General features: G+C 34.5%; 1 protein-coding gene across 1 annotated transcript; it reads left to right on the forward strand.

Moving 5' to 3' along the window:
• The first annotated feature begins 779 nt into the window (after positions 1-779).
• On the forward strand, positions 780-14,977 carry LOC134270756 (neuronal acetylcholine receptor subunit alpha-10-like). Its single transcript, XM_062752997.1, has 6 exons — positions 780-962; positions 3,579-3,805; positions 8,704-8,748; positions 8,876-8,985; positions 11,870-12,405; positions 14,353-14,977. Exons 1-6 carry the CDS (start codon positions 887-889, stop codon positions 14,964-14,966), a joined length of 1,608 nt encoding a protein of 535 aa, XP_062608981.1. The 5' UTR covers positions 780-886; the 3' UTR covers positions 14,967-14,977.
• The last annotated feature ends 8,688 nt before the right edge of the window (positions 14,978-23,665 follow it).

A 23,665-nucleotide genomic window follows, 5' to 3' on the forward strand; every position in this document is an offset into this window, starting at 1 on the left:
TTAAGCGTTCTAATTTTTGACTATATAGCGCCATTTTGAATACAGAAATCGAAAAACAAAAACCGATGTGCACAACTTCAATCCTTCTATTATCTAAATTCAGTAAATCCAGCTATATGGCGCCTATAAATTTTCCTTTAAAGGAAAATAATCAAAACCGGAAGTGGCTTTTTGAAATACATTTGATAAAGTTTATAATTATACTGAAAATTTGAGCGAAATCCGTTGAGAAATGAGCGAGATTCCTCAAACTAGGAAGCAGAAGAAAAAAAAGAATAATCTTTACCAACAGAAAGTATCTTGTTGGAAACGCAAGACCTTAATAATTTACAGTTAATTGACTATTGTACATATATGACTACAGAAGAGACTTGCATTGAACAACCATATTCGATTCGTAATAATTTCTGGTGTGATATTTGAATACAACAGTAGAAGGAAGAAGATGATTTTTCTTTTAAAATACATGGAAATCTGTTTGATTTTAAATTGTCGACAACTTATATTTAAAGAAACCCAATTACCATCTTGATTTAAGACAGTTAAGAGGCTGAGTGCTCTTTAGGTGGAAAAATCAATCGACAAGATCACTTCAAATAAGCAACATCGACATTTTCATCGGCTTCAGTATCGCACTTTAGGCACCCTTTTCCAGATTTTTTTTAATTTGAGTGTCAGAAAAAGTCTTGACATCATTGAGAATATGTTTTCTTATCTTGAAAAGACAATTTCGATTTTTTTTATTTCGATGAACTAACCAAGAGGAAAGAGACCGAGCGCTGAATCTGATCATTTATCGAATAAAAGCTGCTCATTAGTTGCTTTGGATGTGTGAGGATGCATTTCGGGCTCGGAAATCTGGATTTCATATATTTATTGGAGTAACATGGAAGTTTGCTGTGTAAGAGAAAACCATTTGCCGAGGACCATTAAGATATTCGTGTTTCTACTACTTTTGCCAGGTACATGTAATTATGTAGCAGTATATGAATATCTCTAATAATCCACATATCAGCTTTTAAACTATAAAATTATACGATAGAAAATGGTCAAAATGTAAATTAAATCAGAAGATATTGTTGAAAGCATTTATTTGTATCATAAAATTTAATGCAAAATTGGTTTAAGTTTGAATTTTCTTTCTGAATTTTTACATGGGATCTTTTCAAGTACATGTACTTGTATTTATTTTAATAATTAAAATGTCTTAAATTAGTTTGCTTGAGAATTAATTGAACTTCTTAAACCTTGAACTTACGTTAATGAATATTATTGGCTGTTGAGAAATCTCAAATTATTATGTGATAAAGATTAAGTTAGCTTCAAGTTTAAAGTTTTAAATATTCTTATGGTAATACATTAATATTCGATAATAACTTTATAACTACAAGTGTAAATGTACCTGAAAAAAGTCTTCAAGAACCACATGAAACAAATATCGACTTAAAAGTTTGGATGTGGGGGGGGGGGGGGGGAGGAATAAATTCGAGAAAGTTTCATCTAGTTTTATTTGCTCTATTTTATGCACTACACCCTATTTAAAAAAAAAGGAAATTGAAATTAAAATTTAATCCAGAAAACCCAAAAGGTATAAACAAATCAAAATTAAAAGAAAACGGAAAATAAAAATCAAGAAGGAACATTTTGACACTTTATTTTAACATCTTGATACTGTTATAATGGCCTTTACCTCGATCGTTGTTCTTACATAACAAGGACTAGAAACTCAAAGGAATGAAAATCATATGCAATCAATAACAATTTTATTATGTGTGCACGTTTAAGAAATTAAAAACCGTTGTATTATCGCAAATTCATCTAACCTGTGGCGCGATTTTTCATTCAATTACTACTTTGTGTGCACGGAAGAACCATCCTTTATTTGTTTCAAGTCTGTAAAATAAAAATTTCGAAAAGCAAATGCGATAAACATGTAATGCACCGCATTACAATTCTAATATTCGACGCTCCTGGCTTTCCTGTAGACCTTCCGCTAATCCTTTGCATTGAATCTTGATTCTCGCGGTTCAAAATGGTAATCAATTTTAAAGCATTTGATCTACTGGAAACTTGCGTGACTGGAAGACAAAGATGACACGGAGCTTTTCCTACATCCTTTCTAACGACACAAACAATGAAGGTTTCCCGGGCTCTTTTTAACTGAAAGTCTTCAAATCCGACAGTGAGGACGGGGAATTCTTTCTTGCATTGATTGGGATCAAGGGACCATTGAGCCTGATGTCTCGAGGATGTTCCGATTATATGCTAACTAAGAAAGAATTTCTTCTTTGTAATTGGTAAATATCGTAGGTTTTTGCCCTTGACAAAATATTATAGTTTTCATTTATCCCATAATCAGTGTAGAGAATTAAATGCACATCAGGTATATCAATCAATTTGACCTTCTGCAAACTAGAAGTATAAATCTTTATGAGTATTGATGATACTATTGCCCGGCTTCAGGACAGAGTTCAACTGGTCAAAATGTCAGTCAACATTTAAAAAAGTTATGGCCATTTTTCTGAAAGCTCAAATATACAGTAATTGATAATGACAATAGGACGCGTCACGGCCTTGGCTAAGAATTATCTGGTCATACACATGTATTGGCATAAGAGGATAACTTTGAGTGTGGGTCGTTACTTCTGGAAAGAAGAAAGATGGAAATTCACACACACGTATATCAGGAGGGCTGAATATGTCATTTCCCATCGATGACGTACACCCTACCTCAAATTTGAAGGTTCCTGACCATAAGCATTAAATTGTCTTTTTAAATTTACGTCCGTCCGTCTGTCCGTCCGTCCGTCTGTCCGTCCGTCGGTATTTCCGCCGTCCGTCTGTCCGTCCGTCCGTCTGTCCGTCCGTCTGTTACGCTTTGGGGTACCCATCTCTTATCCGCAACTCCTCTCATACCACTGAATGAAATTTGATGAAACTTTCACAGAATCTTTAATATGTTGCCATTGTGCACCTCCTATTTTACTTTTTGATCCGACACATATTTTGGGTTTCCCGGCCACAGGAAAACATGGACTTTTTCAGTTATAACCATATGGGAGGCACGAGCTCATCGCTCACAGTACCTTAGTTAAATTTAGGTTCAAACTGTAAAAGTTTTCTTCGGACACGAATTGCGCGACTTTGATTTCCTATAGATCAGAATCTTACCATGAGTTAATTTATTGATGAAGCGACTTTAAATATGTTTTTCAGGGTGTTTGGATGAGCAGAAAATCTATATGGTCGTACTCGGGTACTCACTTTGAACCTCTTAAGGAATATTGTCATAATTTAAATAGATAGAATGCTAACCGCTACATGTATAATTGACCTTGTGAATAAAAATGTTTCCATTTGTAAAACCGGAAGCAGTTAACGGAAGCCGTTTGGCTTTTTCGCTTAAGGTTATGAGTATTATGATGCAAAATACTTTTAAAAATTTTAATGATTAGGAATGCAATCTAAGTATTATTTAGAGAGACATAAAATTGCAGAAAACAATTATGTGCTAATTTATTTAAATCATTTAAAATATTCTGATAGAGACTTTATGCAAGTTTTTCTCATTTCTTTAGAGCACCTTGCAAATTTTCCCGCCAGCATCACCGACAGTGCATTTTATAACGTTACGTACGTGATGAACCGTAAGGTTGATGACGTCATTACAAGACCGATACCTGATGAGCAGAGGTTGATGAATCACATTTTGAGGGGATATGAAAAAGCTGTGAGACCCGTTCAGAACGCTTCGTCAGCTGTTATCGTAAAGATGGGCTTGACCCTAACTCAAATATTTGATATGGCAAGTATTACGAGGACCTAATGCACACTTTAAAATGACAGTCTCATTGATTTTTGCTATTTTGTTTACATCTCATTCATCACACTAAAACGTCAATTTAGCATGCATTTCTCATTGTACTTTTCTACATGTGACACTTCGCAAAATTGGCAATTAATTCAATTTCATAGTTGGTTTAGCAAAACTAGGAAATCTAAATACAAGGTCATAACCTACCGGAAGTGACGTTGTTTAACTTAAGGAAGCAAACCATTCAATATTAAAACTGCTGTTTAAACAATTTTAATTTAAATTTTTTTTTTTTTTATTAATGAACTGTTCCGAAAAGGTGTGAAATATGGAGATAACAAACCATTATTAAGCTTAACACTTTTTTACGAAACAAACCTCGAAACGGGAACAGAACAAACACATACCTCTAAAAACAACAGAGGTAGGGTCAGATGCCGTCGAGGAGTAAGCGCCCCTTTGGGCTTAATGTCATACTGCTCGATTGTTGTATTTTGTAACGCTGACATTTTTCCGGATCATGTAAAATTGTTCGAGTAGCATCTTGATGCTGTTTAAAGTGTTAATGTTACCATGTTATGCTGATTGTAGTTTATGTTAGCTGTTAATGCTGATTATGGTTGCTGTCAGTGCCCAGCAATTGTTTTCAGTACTGGTTATGATTCCTAAAGGCTAGTTATATCTGTCGTTGATGCTGGTTTGCTTGTTGTCAAAGCAGACTATGATCGCCTTTCAGTGCTAGGTTTGGTGGATGTTAATTCAGGATATTGCTACATGTAGCTATATGGTGGTTATGTTTGCCGTTAATGTTTGCTTTTATTGCTGGTTGTGGTGCTATAAATACTGTTTTGGTTGCTGCCAGTAATAAAAATGCTTAGGTTTAATAAAAATAGCGTTGCCTGCATGAGGCAGTGGTTAGTATGAGCCGAAGGAGTTTAAACTTTCATGGCGGACTTGAATCCCACTCTAGGATAAATAGACGGGTCCTTAGGATGAGACTATATAAACCAAGATTTCTTTTGCAGTGGATGCTGACATGTAAAAGACCCTTCACTGTTCAGTGACTCTGAATACCTTGTTCGCTAACAATTTTATCATGTTTGTTGTAAATGCTTAATATGGCTTTTATTCCCCCGCTTTCGCGAAAGCGAGGGGTTATGTTTTCTGTCACAAAAACTTTAACCTTGCCCATAACTTTTGATTTAGTAGAGCTATGACTTACATATTTCACATGTGTATTCCTTGTGACAAGACTTTGGGTACCACCAAATTTGACCTTTTGACCTTGACCAAACAGTTTGACCCACTTTTACACAGAAATTTCAAACTTTTACTTTGGCCATAATATTGACTAGGACTTTCATATTTCACAAATATATTGTTTGTAATTATTCATTGGATACCAACAACCTAGAGCACCTTGACTTTGGAGATTTACGTACTTATGAAAAAACGTTAACCTTGACCATAAGTTTTGAACGGTGCACGTGAGGACTAAGGCTTTCGTACTTCACAAATGTAATCCGTGTGAGAAACCTTTTATTGGATACCAAGAACTTTTTTTGACCTTGACCTTGGAGTTTTAATACTTTTTAAAAACTTTAACCTTGGTCACAACTTTTAAACAGTAGATACTAGGACTTTTTTTTCACATATGTATTTCTTGTTGCAAGACATTTCATTGGATACCAACAACCTTGACCTTTTGACCTTGACCTTGGAGATTTACGTACTTATGAAAAAACTTTAACCTTGACCATAACTTTTGAACGGTGAGGGCGAGGGCTTTCGTACTTCATATATGTAATCTTTTTGAGAAGACCTTTCATTGGATACCAACAACTTTTACCCTTTGACCTTGACATTGGAGTTTTAACTTCTTTTAAAAAAAATTTAACTTTGGTCACCACTTTTGAACGGTAGATACTAGGACTTTTATATTTCACATATGTATTCTTTGTGGCAAGTCCTTTCATTGGATATCAACAACTTTGACCTTTTGACCTTGATCTTAAAGATTTACGTACTTATGTAAAAACTTTAACCTTGACCACAACTTTTGAACGGTAAGGTCTAGGGCTTTCATACTTCACATATGTAATCCTTGTGAGAAAACCATTCGTCAACAACTTTGACCCTTTGATCTTGACCTTGGAGTTGACCTACTTTTAAAAAAGTTAACTTTGGCCAAACTTTTTTTAAATAAGGGATTTATCCTTCAAAAAAATCAACTTCAATGATAATTTCTAAAAAAATTATAGGATGTTCATATTAATTACAATATGTCATAAAAAATAACATCTCACCAACAAAGACACCTTAAAGCGGGGGACCAAAATTCTTTAAATTTGCTTGTTGCTGGTTATGTTTTCAACGGAGGTGATTGATATGAGTTCCTCAATAGCAATTTCTAAAATATATGACAAACAAGCTCATTTAAGCAGCAATTTGCAATTCTTTATATTGAATTGTCAACTAGTATCGTTTAATTATTCATTCATTTCATAGAGCACACGGCGAATTTGACCGTCGAAACGTGCGCTTACCCCCCCCCCCCCCCCCCCCCCCCCCCATGACGGTGATCCCACCTGATAATTTCATAGGTCCATAACTGTTTTGCTCACAACTTTAATTTTTTCAAGTTTGATAAATAATTCAATCGTTGTTTTTTTTTAAATTATTATTACCCTTTTCCGTGTTAATGGATTGCTGTAGACACTTATTAAGTTGCTGTCAGGGTTTACTCTCGAGGTGTCTAGCTGGTGCCTGTTGCTATTTCTAGCTGGTGCCGGTTGCTATTTCTACTGGATATGGTTGATTACTGGTTATGTTAATTATCAATGTTGATAATGCTGCTTATGCTTGTTGATGCAGGTTACGGTTACCCTGTAACGTTTGTCTGCTGTAAGCTGGATAATATTGCCGCTAATACTGACTTTCTGTTGTTAATGTTGGTTATGGTTGGCGTCAGGATTGATCATGAGCACTTAATATCATTGCCTATAGTAATTGTTCCTTATTGTTGTTGTAATGCATTTTCTGTTTGTTGTTAATGCTGGGTTTAAAGTTTTTGGAATTGTCAGTGCTAGTAAAACTTATTGACAATGTAGAGTATGGTTTGTGCAAATACTTAGATTTTCTGGCAGTACTAGTTGTTTGCTGTCAACTTCATTTTTGTTGCTGTCAAAACTGTAGCTAGTGTTTGTTGTCTTGCTGATTGTTTGTTGTCCATATTGACTTTCTACTCACAATCTTGGTTATGGCATTGATAATAATAAATGTTTACTGGTAATTTAGAGTATCTACTGACAATTTGTATTGCTTACTACCATGTTGACAGCTTGCTAACCATGTTGACTTCTTGCTGACCATGTTGACTGCTTGTTGACCATGTTGACTGCTTGTTGACAGTGATGACAGCTTGCTAACAATGTTGACTGCTTGCTGACCATGTTGACTGCTTACTAACCATGTTGACTACTTGTTGACCATGTTGACTGCTTTTTGACAGTGTTGACTGCTTGCTGACCATGTTGACTACTTGCTGACGGTTTTGATTGCTTGTTTACTATGCTATTTTTGTTGGCAATGCCGACTATTACCAATTTTATCAATATCAATTGTATGCTGACTGCATACTGACTTTGCTTATCTTATTTGATTTAACACAGTATCTGAGTTTTTAAAATGAATTTTCATCAAACAAAAGTTTGACCCTACAGTGGCTTCCAGGGAATATTGACCTTCATCATGTTCATTTTGACAATAATCTCAGAAATTTTGGAAAGTGTAACAATATGGCATGACCACCTTTGATCATTTTGACGTTCCTTTCTTACCTTGCCTTCAGTTACAGTGTGTCACATAATCACATTAGTGTACTCTTGCAGATGGTGGTCATCGATTCTAAGATAATGCGATTTGTTATTTCTCTTGTAATTGACTCATTTTTGGGCTCTAATTGGTTCCCGCTCTCTTTACCAATAAAAGTGATTGGTTTGAATATCTTGCCATTTTTCTCACTATGCATGCTTACAGTGTTCGCAACTCTAAAAGATCCTACCTGACTTTTGTTGAAAATCCTACGATATGTACTTATTTTACGTTTGATATAGTTGTGAATGTCAATTGTTTAAAGTCTGTGAAAATATTGTATCATACCCTGTAAAGGGGAATTTGATTAACATGCAAAATTCAGTGGATAGGTAAAGTGAGTAACCAGTGGGATAGGTAAAGTGAGGACTCATTAGGTCCGGAAAATCGATTGTCTGTCGATTTCTATTTATCTCTTCCTAGCACGCACACATCGTTTACACAAACATCTTCCTAACCACGTCAGATGACATAAAATTTCTCTTTTATCATCCACCATGTTTTCTTTAGTAGCAGTCATAAAGCCGGAACTCTATGAATTATTGTTATTCCTTCGATTTCCGTTCAGTATACTACTATTTTTACCTTGTTCCTTTGCTTAGATGTGCTTCATTTATCCCGAAGAACAATGAACATATTTTTATGTGGTCATAAGATGCACTGCAAAATGTGTACAACATGAAATATTCAAAACGAGGCCTAGATATCTTATCTAACGTACATTTTATGGCATATCAATATACATGTGTCATTTATTTTATGTTTTGACAATTATTATATGATGTTCAATTCTAACAGAAATAAAGAAAACAAATCAATTTTAAATCAATAATAAATTCAAGTTTCACCGTATTCATTATTAAACAAGAAAAAATCGAGTTCGATATTATACTATAAGTCTTATCTAATTTCACCGTCTACATCATGAAACAAGAAAAATTATCCTATAAGTCTTGTATTATCTAAAATCCTCTTAAGTTATCATGCCATTCTATTGTGTTGATCTTTTTTTTCAGGATGAGAAAAATCAAGTTCTCGTCACGAATGTCTGGCTTGATCAGGTAAGTCTTCACTAATCCATGAAAAAAAATGATATTGATTTTTCAAAGAATATTTAAAATGCCGAATTTAAGGATAAATATATATATAAATCTACAAATTAAGCTTCTAAAAGATTTTCTTTCACAGGAATGGGACGACGAATTTTTAAAATGGGATCGAGAAAAATTTTCTAATATTAGTAAAATTAGAATTCCTTGCCATAAGATTTGGCTTCCAGATATTGTTCTATACAACAAGTAAGTTTTATTTTCAGTATATTTTTATGCTTTTTGGTGCATGCATATCTGGCGCCGTTGTGTTATTTACTGGCAAAAAGTGATATCACCTATTTGAATAGGTGATATCACTTATTCGAATTGGTGATATCACCTATTCATTTTTAATAGGTGATATCACCAATTTGAAAAGATATCACTTATTCGAATAGGTGATACATGTATCACCTATTCGAATTGGTAATATCACCTATTCGAAATGAATAGGTGATATCACCTATTCGAATAAGTGATATCACCTCTTCGAATAAGTTATATTACCTATTCTAATAGGTGATATCACCTATTCAGTTTGAATTGGTGATATCACAAATACGATCAGGTGATATCACCTATATGAATATCTTACAATAATGAATAATGAATGCTCCCTATAATACATAGATTACCACTGGAACCAAGAAAATTCGGACTAATACCCAGTTTTCATGAGTTTTTCCAATTTTTCTTCAAGTTATATATATGAAATAAATAAATTTGTGAGCAAAACAAACCACAATATCAATTGGGGTTGGTTAAAATTAAACCCAAAATTGTAATCAATTGTCACCTAGAATGATGAGTTATAAAATGAAAGTGAAAATAAGATAAAGGGACCTATAGTCTTGGGAGTTGTTCTTATTTCATAAATAATTTGAATAGTTGATATCAACTATTCGAATAAGTGATCATCTTTTCAAAATGATATGGTGATATTACCTATTCGAAAAGGTGGTATCACCTATTCAATTTGAAAAGGTGATAACACTTATTCGAATAAGTGATATCACTTATATTCGAATAAGTGATATCACATATTCGAATAAATGATATCACCAATTCAAATCAAATAGGTGATATCACTTATTTGAGTAGGTGATATCACTTATTTGAATAAGTGATATCACTTATTCGAATAGGTGATATCACTTTTTGGCAGTAAATATCAAAAGGGCGCACCATAAATGCAACTCTCTCTCTATCCCGGTAAATACAAGAAGAATACAAGTAAAATTGATGAGCATCACCTCTTCGCAAAAAATTTAGCATTTAAAAAAATTATTTCACAATTTTAAAAGCGTTTGCAAGGAAAGATATTCAAAGGTGAAACAGTTGAGTACTTTTTATTTCAGGCTGTTTTCAAAACAAAATAAATAATTTAAAAAAGTAAATAAACAGACATTTTACTGCGTTTGCTCATATATAGATTCATCGATGGAAAAAAAAAAGTCAATGATAAATGATTTAGCGTTATTTCCATGAATCAAAATGACAAAATGACATAAACACGCCTTGATACCCCTGGATCTTGGTCAAAATAATGCCCATAGTTTCTACAGAGTAGGCTATGCTGCAAGATTAAATGCAAAATGTAGAAAAAAATCTATTGTCATAAATTTCAGCTATATGAAAGTATTTTCAAAACAGTTTTTATAGGCCTAGTTGAAGAACTTTTCAATTCACCATGCACTTTTAAATCATTATTTCGGAAAATCGATATCGATTTCTTTTCAAAATATATGGTGATATCAACTATTTTAATGTAACCATAAATTATCAATCATCTGATGAGAAATGATAATGAAATTGAAACAAAATAACAATAATTTATACTTATTTCAAAGCAAGTTTTTAAGATATTTTAATCGAGATTTTTACTTGTTATAATTTAAGAATTATTTTACTGAACTAATGAAAAATAACGTCTCATTTCCCCATGTGCATTTTCTAACATATATCACAAATAGATCGGTCGCTGCTTATGGCACGCCAAATTGACAAAAATGAGATAATCATAGTTTCACACTCTCTCTTTATCCCGGTAAATACAACAAGTTTACAAACCGTAAACTATAGTTAACAACGTTAATGTATATTTCAGATCTGTAAACCATAGTTAACGAGATAATCTATGTTTCACAACCGTAAACTATACTTAACACCGAAAACAATCATTTGCAATTGCAAAACATAGATTATCTGATAAATACAGTTTCACGATTTTGTAAACTATAGTTTACAAACCGTTAACTATAGTTAACGATCTGATAAATATATTTAGGATTTGTGAAACTATGATTAACAACTCTTAACTATAGTTTACGATTGTAAACTATAGTTTAACGTGAAATGTTTATCACCAAATCTATTGTTAACGCTTTATTACAGACAGATAAACTTAATCCACTGACTATAGTTAACGACCGTTAAATATAGTTTTACAGAGAAATTAGTTAACGAATTGTTTATAGTTCACGGTTTGTAAACTATAGTTTACAGTCGATAAACTTAGTTTATCAACTGTGAAATTATGTTTAGCTCATTTTTGTGAATTTGTGCCATAGCTACAAAGGATAAAATAAATATTTGATAAATAATATACAGTAAACGCATCATTAGTCAGCGGTTTGGCGACAGATATTAGTACATGAACATTTACAAAAATTCGTCTTCTTGTTACTATTCTCCGACGGAATAAGTTATTAGTCAAATATAATGACATCTCTAGAGAGCAAGATGAAAAAAAAACTGATACCACAACATAAAATATTTCTACAGCCAGATATGAAACGCATTAGATCCAATTTCTCTCTCAATAACCTTTAAATGAAGGCAATGATTCCTTTTAAAGAAAAATGATCAAAAAAGGCATCTAAATCAGTGTACTAGTATATGCAGATGTGTCTGTCTTCTCAAACTTTTAACTAAGAAAATAAACGGAATGTACACAACAGTCAATAACCCCATATACGAATCAATTTCCTTAAAGTACTCCGACCTACCTGCATGCACTAGATCTTACTCAAAACAATTTACAATGTAATACATCTTTAAGCTTGTCTATTTTCCTAATATTACATTTCAGTGCAGCCGAGTACACAGATGGGGTCATGTCGGCAAATGCAATGGTAGAAAACAATGGAAACGTTTTCTGGCCCGTACCTACCAAACTTCAAAGCTCCTGTAAAGTGGACGTGACCTACTTTCCTTTCGACGACCAGATCTGTAAAATGAAATTTGGGTCATGGACATATGATGGCTTTCAAGTAGACATCACGAATAGGTCATCAGAAGTGGACCTCACGAACTATGTCGTGAATGGTGAATGGGTTCTGATAAGTGTCAGAGTTCAAAGAAACGTGGTTCAATATACATGCTGCCCGGAACCATTTCCGGATGTGACGTTTTTTGTTCACATAAGACGAAGAACACTTTACTATATGTACAACGTCATCTTTCCATGTATTATGATGTCAGCGCTCACCCTGTTGGTGTTTTGTCTCCCGCCGGATTCCGGAGAAAAGATAGCACTCGGGATCACTGTTTTACTTGCCTTTTCTGTATTTATGCTTGCAGTGGCAGAAAATTTACCAGAAACTTCTGAGTTTGTTCCACTTATCAGTAAGTAATATCAATACAATATACAATATATAGATAATATCTTTGTTGCTTTCACATTGTAGGTTTAATTGGTGATAAATTAATCTGAAGTGATGTGTTTCCAACATATTTTTATGTCCCTGTACTACAACATCATATTGAGAGTAAAACATCATTTTATTTTCTTATTGATAAAATTTTCTTTTTGTACATGTAGAAATTTCTCTGAGCTTTACAGTTCTGAACCATCTTGTCATTACTGCAATTTCTGGGATCATGGTTCTAAACTGTCCTTTGGCAATGACATTGATACGTCTATTATCACATATTTCCTGGACATATTCTCGAGCAGGACCCGGATACCCTATGGGAATTCCGGCTTATATTGCAGACCTATAAGTCAAATGATATCATTACCAAATAATCCCCAATCTTAAACCAGGAAGCATTAGTGAGGTCTGCCGCCCGTCAAAACTTTTTACACCATACATCATATTCCACATCATGTTGATCGTAAACAATATTTAGCACAATATGTATTTAGGTATATTTAGAGAAAGACTTGACTCGTAAATAGTTATATTTTCCTCTACAGAAGTATATTAAATGTAGGATAATTTAAAGATTTTAACTTGCAAGTTTTTATGATTTTACAGGTCTTTTACCGACTATCGAATTATGTTCATATTTCTTCTAAAGTGAACTTGACGGGTTCGGAATATATTTTTAATCTTAGGTTTCGAATCAACAGCAATATAACCAAATCTTTTGGCTCTTTGGGAGAAACATTTTCCTTTTTAGACTGCAGATGAAACAAACCGCGTCCCTATGAAAGCATGGACTGCAATAAACGCACAGATGACGGGAATAACAATTTGTAAATTTATCACATAGCATGTCCCTTAATGCAGTCTGTCATGTTTAAAAAGATAGAAACTGGACATGGTGTTGTTCATTTGTAGTTCTCTTTCCCTTGGAAGGAATACAAATGACGAAGATATTGTATAAGCTTCACATTAAGAGAAATAAAGAAGTCCATAGGGAATATCAGAGAAAGAGGAAACTGAGAAGAATTATACACAATTCCCGCCTTTAATTATTGGATATGAGAATCTTACGTTTTTAAAATCCAATTTTGATCTCAAATATTTGATTAATTTTTATTTAAAAAGTTTAAAATTATTTTAGCTGTGCTGATCAAAGCCCAGGAAGGATAAGCTTATTGTCTGTCGACCGTCTAATTTTCTTGTAACTGGAGAATCCTACCTGAAATTTTGATTGGAAGAAGCAACATTAGATACTCATATTTAACATATAATTTATGTCATAATATATGATAAATATGAGTATCAAATGTTGCTTCTTCTTTAGCAAAGGAGGAAATTATAGCAAAAAAGGATGCCCTTGTTTTGAAAACGACGTTGGTTGAGTGTCGCATTGCAACCGTTTATTCTGTTACATGCACCATGCAGTTGAATCTGTGATAAGATTTTACAGAATCATGAACAAGTTAGGGAAAAAACTGGAATCTTATAAACAATTCAAAATGCCCATTAATTACAATATTGCCCTGTGGGGATCCGGGTTAGAATAGCTCCTCTGTACCCCCTTGCTTGCGTAAAAGGCGACTAAATGGGGCGGTCCTTCGGATGAGACCGTATAAACCGAGGCCCCGTGTCACAGCAGGTGTGGCACGATAAAGATCCCTCCCTGCTCAAAGGCCGTAAGTGCCGAGCATAGGCCTAAATTTGCAGCCCTTCACCGGCAATGGTGACGTCTCCATATCAGCGAAATATTCTGGAGAGGGACGTTAAAGAGTATACAATAAATAAATAAATAAATTACAATATTTATTTAATATTATAAGTAATGAAATATATTATATAATTTGAAACATTGATGAATTTTACAGGAAAAAAACATGCATTATCTCCGAATTTCTCTCTAATTCCAATTTTTCAATTTTAGGTATCTATCTCACTATCGTTATGTCGTTGACATCAGTTTCCGTAATAATGACGGTATTCGTGCTAAATCTTCATCACAGAGGCCCAAACAGGCACCCGGTGCCGGTGTGGTTACGTAATTTCCTTCTTGGACCAGTTCATGATATGTTATGCATGAGAAAAAGTAATGGATTACCATCAATAAACCAAGAACAAAATCATCGAATTTTAAGAACAATGTCTTTAAGAGCAACGTTAGAAAATATTGCTCAGGAACTTCAGAATGAAGCGCAATTAGAAAATGGTGGAATGGCGGACACAATTATTACAGATGGACAGGGAACAACGCTCCATAATGACGTTAGGTGTGACGTCAGACTATTACCAAACGAAACACACCAAAGGCCAAAAAGAGGAATCCAAGTCAAAAATTTGCATACAAAATCGCACGAAGAGATCATTAAAAATTTACAAATTATTTTGGACAAGCATGAAAAGGAAGATCGAGATTTTCAAGTTATTCAGGAGTGGAGGAAAGTGGCACAAGTCGTGGATCGCATCTTATTTTGGATTTTCCTTTTCGGAACATTATGTTCGACCATCATTATTTTGGTTATTACTCCAGCAGCAAAATAAGTACATTCATTATCCATTGTCTTGTTAGGTCACCTGAGTAAACTCAGGTGACCTATTGCTATCACTTTTCGTCCGTCGTCGTTCGTCGTCCGTCGTTCGTCGTGCGTTAACATTTGAACATTTTCAGCTTCTTCTCTGAAACCACTGAACCAATTTCAACCAAATTTGGCATATAGCATCTATGGGTAAAGGGGAACAAAAGTTGTGAATTTCATGGTCCCTGCCCCCCTGGGGCCTGGGGGGTGGGGCAAAAACCACTAAAATTAGTGCAATCTTTAAAAATCTTCTTCTTTACTCCTGGACATTAAGCAGTCAAACTGTTTGCATGATTGTAATCAACATTGAGTCCTCTATCAAAATTGTTAAATTCATGGCCCCGGGGTCATGGGTTCTAGTGCTAGGGCGGGGCCAAATAAGTATATAGTGAAAATGCATTATTTCTTTGAAAATCTTCTTCTCTGATACTGGGTATTAAATAAACCTACTAAGTACATAGTTATGATGAGCAAGAGTGCCTCTACCAAAATTGTGAATTTTATGGCCCCAGGGTCAGGGGTTCTGGTGTAAGGGTGGGGCTCTATAGATTATAATAGTGAAATTACATGAATTCTTTGAAAATCTTCTTCTCTGCTCCTGGGTATTAAATAAACTAACTAAGTGCATAGTTATGATGAGCAAGAGTGCCTCTACCAAAATTGTGAATTTTATGGCCCTAGGGTCAGGGGTTTTGGTGTAAGGTGTGGGGGGGGGCTCTATAGATTATATAGTGAAAATACATGAATTCTTTGAAAATCTTCTTCTCTGCTCCTGGGTATTAAATAAACTAACTAAGTGCATAGTTATGATGAACAAGAGTGCCTCTACCAAAATTGTGAATTTTATGGCCCCAGGGTCAGGGGTTCTGGTGTTAGGGTGGGGCTCTACAGATTATATAGTAAAATTACATGATTTCTTTGAAAATCTTCTTCTCTGCTCCTGGGTATTAAATAAACTAACTAAGTGCATAATTATGATGAGCAAGAGTGCCTCTACCAAAATTGTGAATTTTATGGCCCCAGGGTCAGGGGTTCTGGTGTAAGCGTGGGGGGGGTCTATAGATTGTATAGTGAAAATACATGAATTCTTTGAAAATCTTCTTCTCTGCTCCTGGGTATTAAATAAATTAAATAAGTGCATAGTTATGATGAGCAAGAGTGCCTCTACCAAAATTGTGAATTTTATGGCCCCAGGGTCAGGGGTTCTGGTGTTAGGGCAGGGCTCTATAGATTATATAGTGAAAATACATGAATTCTTTGAAAATCTTCTTCTCTGCTCCTAGGAATGAAATAAACTAATTACAAAGTTATGATGAGCAAGAATACCTCTTCCAAAATTGTGAATTTTATGGCCCTAGGGTCAGGGGTTCTAGTGATAGGGCGGGGCTCTATTGATTATATAGTGAAAATACATTGAATCTTTGAAAGTTTTCTTCTCTGCTCCTTGGTATTAAGCAGATGAACTACCTATATAGTTATGATGAGCAAGGGTACTAATCTTCCAGATTTGTGAATTTCAAGGCCCCAGGGTCAGGGGTACCATAAAGGAGGGGGGGACTGTACTTATATACTGAAACTGGATGAATTGTTCGAAATATGCTCCTTGGTATTAATCAAATATTTTTGAAAAGCAAGGGTGCCTTTTCAAAAATTGTGCAATGTGTGGATCTAGGCCTAAGGGTGAGGGGTTCATGTGTGATTGGGGCATTACTGATCATGCTGAATATTACTGATTACTTGAAATGCATTTTTTGTTCCCCTACCCTGCCTATGGGTATTAAGTAAACAAACTAAGCAACTGCTAAGTGTATTGTTATGATGATCAATGGGGCCTCTTTCAAAATTGTGAATGCCATAGCATCTGGATTAAAACATGAATCGAATTCAATCACTGGAAAGTTGTTGCATAATGCTCAGGTGACCTATAAGGCCCATGGGCCTCTTGTTTTTTATATCTATCAAAACTTTAAGTTATAAAATGCATCTCATTTTTTGAATCACTTCATTTTTACATGTGTCAATTTTGTTTCATACATGTTAGTGCAAACATGTTTCAAATATATGACAAGATTTTTACAATTACACGACTTTTTAAGAAATTTAATGCATCTCCACTTTATATTAAAGATCTTAAGAATGTCATGATATTCAGCACTAGATTCAGTATCCCTCTCCTTTTTTTGCATAAAGATTGATGTTGTGATTTTGTATGAAATTAAATACCTGTTCGCTGGAGCCTAGAGCACCAAGTCCGTCTTCAATCAAATTTGATACTCGATGAAACATTGAGATATGGTTGATTAATTTTAATTTTTTAAGACGCTTGATTCTACGTTTCTCAAACAGCGGCTTCCTTTGTTATTTTACTATGTCAAATCATCAGCCATTAATGGGAGGACGGATATAATTGATTCTTTTAATATTATACACCTTTTTATGTGATATATCAAAACTTTAAGGTTCTACAATGTATTATTTTGATACACAATATTTTATCCTTTTCAACAACTCCTGATGATGCTGTCAGCAGTTCCTTTGGATCAATAGAACTGATTTTACTTTCTATATACGTATGTCAGTCTCTGTCTTCGTTTTCTCAGTCTCTGATAGGTATACCGGCGTGGGGTCTATTGCTATGCTGAGATTTTAGAACACTGTAGTGAATCAATTCATTACACAGCTGAACAATTCATCATGATATTGAATGGCCGGTGGGTCATTACTGATCAGAAAAATGATTAATTAAAACATTATTTCCGGTATTTTCTAATCAATACAGACATCGTCAGAATGATACAAATTTGTAAAGCAGTTGGACGCTAGAATACTCAATACGGAAGCTGATTGTTCTTTTTGCTACGAGTTTTGAAAATGGTCTCATCTAACAAAAAAAAAATAAAATGTAAAGTTTATGGTTGTTTCTTTCTTTTGAATATTATGTCTGGACAAACTTATAATATGTGCCAAAAAGTCACGTCAAAAACGACGTTCGTAACATTCAAGTGTGTGGTGATAAACAAAACCTACCGTTGTGTTAAAAAAAAATACTTACATAACTATTAACTAAACGAAACTTGAAAGCAAAAATTGAAATTAATTGAATTAGTAAAAATTATGTTTTATTTGGTTGGATTATTTTTATAGAATTTAAAAAATTAAAGTAGTGACATTACTTTTGCATCCACCCCCGTAACATACTCCTTGACATGAGAGAAGAAAGATGTTGAACTTATTATTAAAGGAAACGATTATTCAGTAAAATATGATGCTTATAATTTAATACTCCGACATCTGTATCAACAATTTAACGATAGTAAGAGGATATTGCATGAAAGGGTCACCAGACTGAGAAGTAATTGAAAAACAATGATAAACGTGGTCAAAAGGGGTTGATAAAAATCGTTAAATAACGTCACATGTCTTAGACGAAAAAAAAAATCTCTATCTACACATCAATTTCAATGATTTTGTATAGTAATCAATTGCCACATCAGATTTTAATAATCCTTCGTTGACTACAAATTACTTTTTTAAGATAAGGACATAACAACCTACCTTACCTACTGATAATTTTTCAAGATATTTTTAATTTAAAATTATTATGCCATCAGATACATGTATAAAGACAAAAAATCAGCATGCATTACCAGGGGTTTGAAAAGATATCATTTGATGAAATTTTTTGTTTTATTCCAAGAAAAACTAGGGCTAATTGTAACGGGAACCGTTACAGATGTTCCCCAAACGCTCCCCAACTCCCTTTTGGTGCCTTACTCCCTGTAAGCTTCATTAAATAAGACGAACTCTATGCCTTTTAGACTATAACAATGTTTTCCCAAAAGTATATTCAGTATATTCAAATTTATGCATTGCACGCATGCGCATTTGAATGCATGTGCGTAATGACCTTATCATCTTGTCTACACTATTTATACACTAGAAATTACAGCGTTTTATCCAAAAGTATTAAAAATACGTTTTAATCTAGTGTATTTGTAATTTTACTCATTTCACGTGCACGCACGTGCGTGCATGTGCATGTCGACCATATCTTCTTGTAGGAGTCTGTTATGTATGTCTACGTTCTAAATCCCATCCTGTTTGGTTGAAAAACGAGGAAGTTATAGCCATTTTAAGTTTAAGCCAATCAGATTGCAGCGCACGTGTATGCGCATGTTTTCATGACAACTGTTATATATCATATTGTAGGACATCCTAATGCATGATTATGTTTAAAATTTTAAAGCATTTCCTCAAAAATTAAAAAAAGATATTGCGATTTTTGTTTCAGCGAATCACAGCAAAGCACACGTGCATGCCTGTGCATGACGACCATACCTCCTTGTGGGAGACCATTATGTTTGTCTATGTTCTAAATCCCATACTGTTTCGTTGAAAAACAAGGGAGTTATAGCTATTTAAAGTTTAAGCCAATCAGATTGCAGCGCACGTGCACGCGCATGTTTACATGACAATTGTTATATATCATATTGTAGTACATCCTAAAGTATGCCTATATTTTAAATTTCATAGCATTTTCTAAAAAAACAGAAAAGATATTGAGATTTCTGTTTCAGCCAATCAGAGCGAAGCGCACGTGCATGCGCGTGAGTTCGTGCTAATTTGACAGTGTCACATTATCTACACTATGAATATATCCTTATTAAATGAGTTTTAAAATATTTCATCAAAAAATGTTAAAGTTATGGCTATATAAAGTATATCCGTCATTTCACTCATTTCACGCGCCCGCACGTGCATGCGTATGCGCGCAAAATAACCTTCGTGTTGCACACCTACACTACACACCTATTAACCCTAAAAAGGTTTTAGCTCAGTTGGGTGAACAGTTTCTGAGAACACTCGCGGACAAAAAAGTACCGGAGAACAAAGAAGAAAAAAAAGAATAATAATAATAACTAGTGCTAATTGTAACGGGAACCGTTACAGATGTTCCCCGAACGCTCCCAAACTCCCTTCTCGTGCCATATTCCCTGTAAGTTTCATTAAAGAAGGCAAAATCTATGCATTTAAGACGTAAAAAAAGTTTTCCCAAAACTATACCAAGTATTTCAAATTTAAGCAATGCAGGCGTGCGCAAGTGATTGCATAAGCGTAATGACGATATCATCTTGTCTACACTATTTTACTCATTTGCACGTGCACGAACGTGCATGATGACCATACCTTCTTGTAGGAGTCCGTCTATCTATGTTCCTAATCCCATCCTGTTTGGTTGAAAAACAAGGGAGTTATAGCCATTTAAAGTTTAAGCCAATCAGATTGCAGCGCACATGCATGCGCGTGTTTTCATTACAATTCTTATATATCATATTTTAGGACATCTCAAAGTATGCTTATGTTTTAAATTTCAAAGCATTTCGAAAAAAAAAACAGAAAAGATATTGAGATTTTTGTTTCAGCCAATCAGAGCGAAACACACGTGCACGCACGTGCATGCATGTGAATTGTGACCATACTATCTTGTAGGAGTCCTTTATGTCTATCTATGTTCTAAATCTCATGCTGTTTGGTTGAAAACCAAGGGAGTTATAGTCATTTAAAGATTCAGCCAATCAGATTGCAGCGCACGTGCATGCGCGTGATGTGATGAAAAAATTGTAGTACATCCTAATGCATGTCTATGTTATAAATTTCAAAGCATTTCATCATAAAACAAAAAAGATATTAAGATTTCTGTTTCAGCCAATCAGAGCAAAGCGCACGTGCATGCGCGTGAGTTCATGCAAATTTGACCATGTCATCTTTTCTACACATCTTATATATCTTTATATAATGAGTTTCAAAATATTGTATCAAAAAATATAAAAGTTACAGCCATATTAAATATATCGGTCATTTTACTCATTGCACGCGCCCGCACGTGCATGCGAATGCGCGCAAAATGACCTTCGTTCAGCACATCTACACAACATGCCTACTAACTCTAAAAAGGTTTTAACTTAGTTTGGTGAACAGTTTCTGAGAACACTTCCGGACAAAAAAGTACCGGAGAAGAAATAAGAAGAAAAAAGAATAATAATAATAATAACTAGTGCTAATTGTAACGGGGACCGTTACAGATGTTCCCCAAACGCTCCCCATCTCCCTTTTGGTGCCATATTCCCTGTAAGCTTCATTAAATAAGACAAACTGTATGCATTTGAGACTTTAACAACGTTTACCCAGAAGGGTACCAAGTTCATTCAAATTTTAGCATTGCACGCGTGCGCATGTGAATGCATGTGCGTAATGACGATATCATCTTGTCTACACAATCTATATACTTTAATATACTAAATATTAAAGTATTTAATCTAAAAATATTAAAACATACGCTCATTCAAGTGTATTTTTGATTTTACTCATTTCACGTGCACGCACGTGCATACATGAGCATGGTGGCATACCTTCTTGTAGAAGTTCATTACATCTATCTATGTTCTAAATCCCACTCCGTTTGGTTGAAAACCGAGGGAGTTATAGCTGATTAAAATTTCAGCCAATCAGATTGCAGCGCACGTACAGGCACGTGTATGGATGTGCAATACTTTCTTGTAGTAGTCCATTATATCTATCTATGTTCCAAATCTCATCCTGTTTGGTTGAAAACTAAGGGAGTTATAGCTATTTAAAGTTTCAGCCAATCAGATTGCAGCGCACGTACACGCACGTGTATGGATGTGCATGGTGACCAAACCTTCTTGTAGAAGTCTATTATATCTATCTATGTTCCAAATCCCATCCTGTTTGATTGAAAACCAAGGGAGTTATAGCTATTTAAAGTTTCAGCCAATCAGATTGCAGCGCACGTGTATGCACGTGTTTTCATGAAAATTGTTATATATCATGTTGTAGGATATCCAAATGCATGGCTATGTACAAAATTTCAAAGGATTTCATCAAAAAACAAGAAAGATATTGAGACTTTAGTTTCAGCCAATCAGAGCGCAGCGCACGTGCATGCGCGCGAGATCTTGCTATTTTGACCATGTCATATTGTCTATGCTACTACTATATCATTATATTATGAGTCTCAAAGCATTTCATTAAAAAGGTAAAAATTTACGCCTATATCAATTAAATCGGTCATTTCACGTGTTGCTCGTGCGCGCTCTTGCAAGCACGTGCACACAAAATTGCATGTTGACAATGTCATCTTATCTACATTTATAATATGTCTATATATTCTAAATATCAAAGCATTACATCGAAAAATGTAAAAGTTACGGCAATTTCAAGCATATTGGTCATTTCACGTGTTGCACGTGCGCGCTCTTGCAAGCAGTGCGCGCAAAATGACCTTCGTTCCGCAAATCTACATAACATGCCTACTTACCCTAAAAAGATTTCCCCTTAATCGGATGTGTACTTTACAAGATCATTCGCGGACAAAATTTTCCCGAGAAGAAAAATAATAATAATAAGAAACAGAGTAAAAACAATATGTTCCCCAACTTCGTTTGGGGAACATAATAAGAAACAGAGTAAAAACAATATGTTCCCCAACTTTGTTTGGGGAACATAATAACTAGTGCTAATTGTAACGGGAACCGTTACAGATGTTCCCCAAACGCTCCCCAACTCCTTTTTGGTGCCATATTCCGCGTAAGCTTCATTAAAGAAGACAAACTCTGTGCATTTTTCACTTTAACAACGTTTTCTTAGAAGGATACCAATTATATTCAAATTTTAGCATTGCACCCATGCGCATGTGAATGCATGTGCATTATGATCATATCATCTTGTCTACACTATCTATATATTTTAGTATACAATATATTAAAGCATTCAGTCCAAAAGTATGAAAAATCACTCTTTCAAATGTATTTTTCATTTCACTCGTTCCAAATGCACGCACGTGCGTGCACGTGCATGATGACCATACCTTCTTGTAGGAGTCCCTTATATCTATCTATATTCTAAATCCCATCCTGTTTGGTTGAAAAACAAGGGAGTTATAGCCATTTCAAGTTTAAGCCAATCAGATTGCAGCACACGTGCATGCGCGTGATTTCATGATTTTTTTCTATTTCGTGTTGTAGGATATCCTAATGCATGACTATGTTTTAAATTTCAAAGCATTTCGTCAAAAAACAAAGGAGATATAGCCATTTAAAAAAGATTGCAGCACGCGGGCATGCACATGCTTTCATGAAAATTCTTATATATCATGCTGTAGATCTTCATAACGTAGTTCTATGTTCAAAATTTCAAAGGATTATGACAAGAAACAAGAGAGATATTGAGACTTTAGTTTCAGCCAATCAAAGCGAAGCGCACGTGCATGCGCGTGAGATCTTACTTTTTGACCATGTCATTTTGTCTATGCTTCTAATATATACTTATAATATGAGTTTCAAAGCATTTCATCAATAATTTAAATAGTTACGTCTGTATCAATTATATTGGACATTTCTCGTGTTGCACGTGCGAGCTCTTGCAAGCACATGTGCATGCACATGCTTTCATGATAAATCTTATATTACAGGCTGTAGACCTCCCTTATGTATGACTATGTTCAAAATTTCAAAGGATTTTATCAAAAAACAAAAAATGATATTGAAACTTTAGTTTCAGCCAATCAGAGCGAAGCGCACGTGCATGCGCGTGCGATCTTGCTATTTTGACCATGTCATCTTGTGCATACTATAATATATACAT

This window comes from Saccostrea cucullata, unplaced genomic scaffold (genome assembly GCF_032062105.1).
Source record: "Saccostrea cucullata isolate Sc308-1 unplaced genomic scaffold, CSIRO_AGI_Scuc_v1 ctg298, whole genome shotgun sequence".
Classification (NCBI taxonomy): Eukaryota; Metazoa; Mollusca; class Bivalvia; order Ostreida; family Ostreidae; genus Saccostrea; species Saccostrea cuccullata.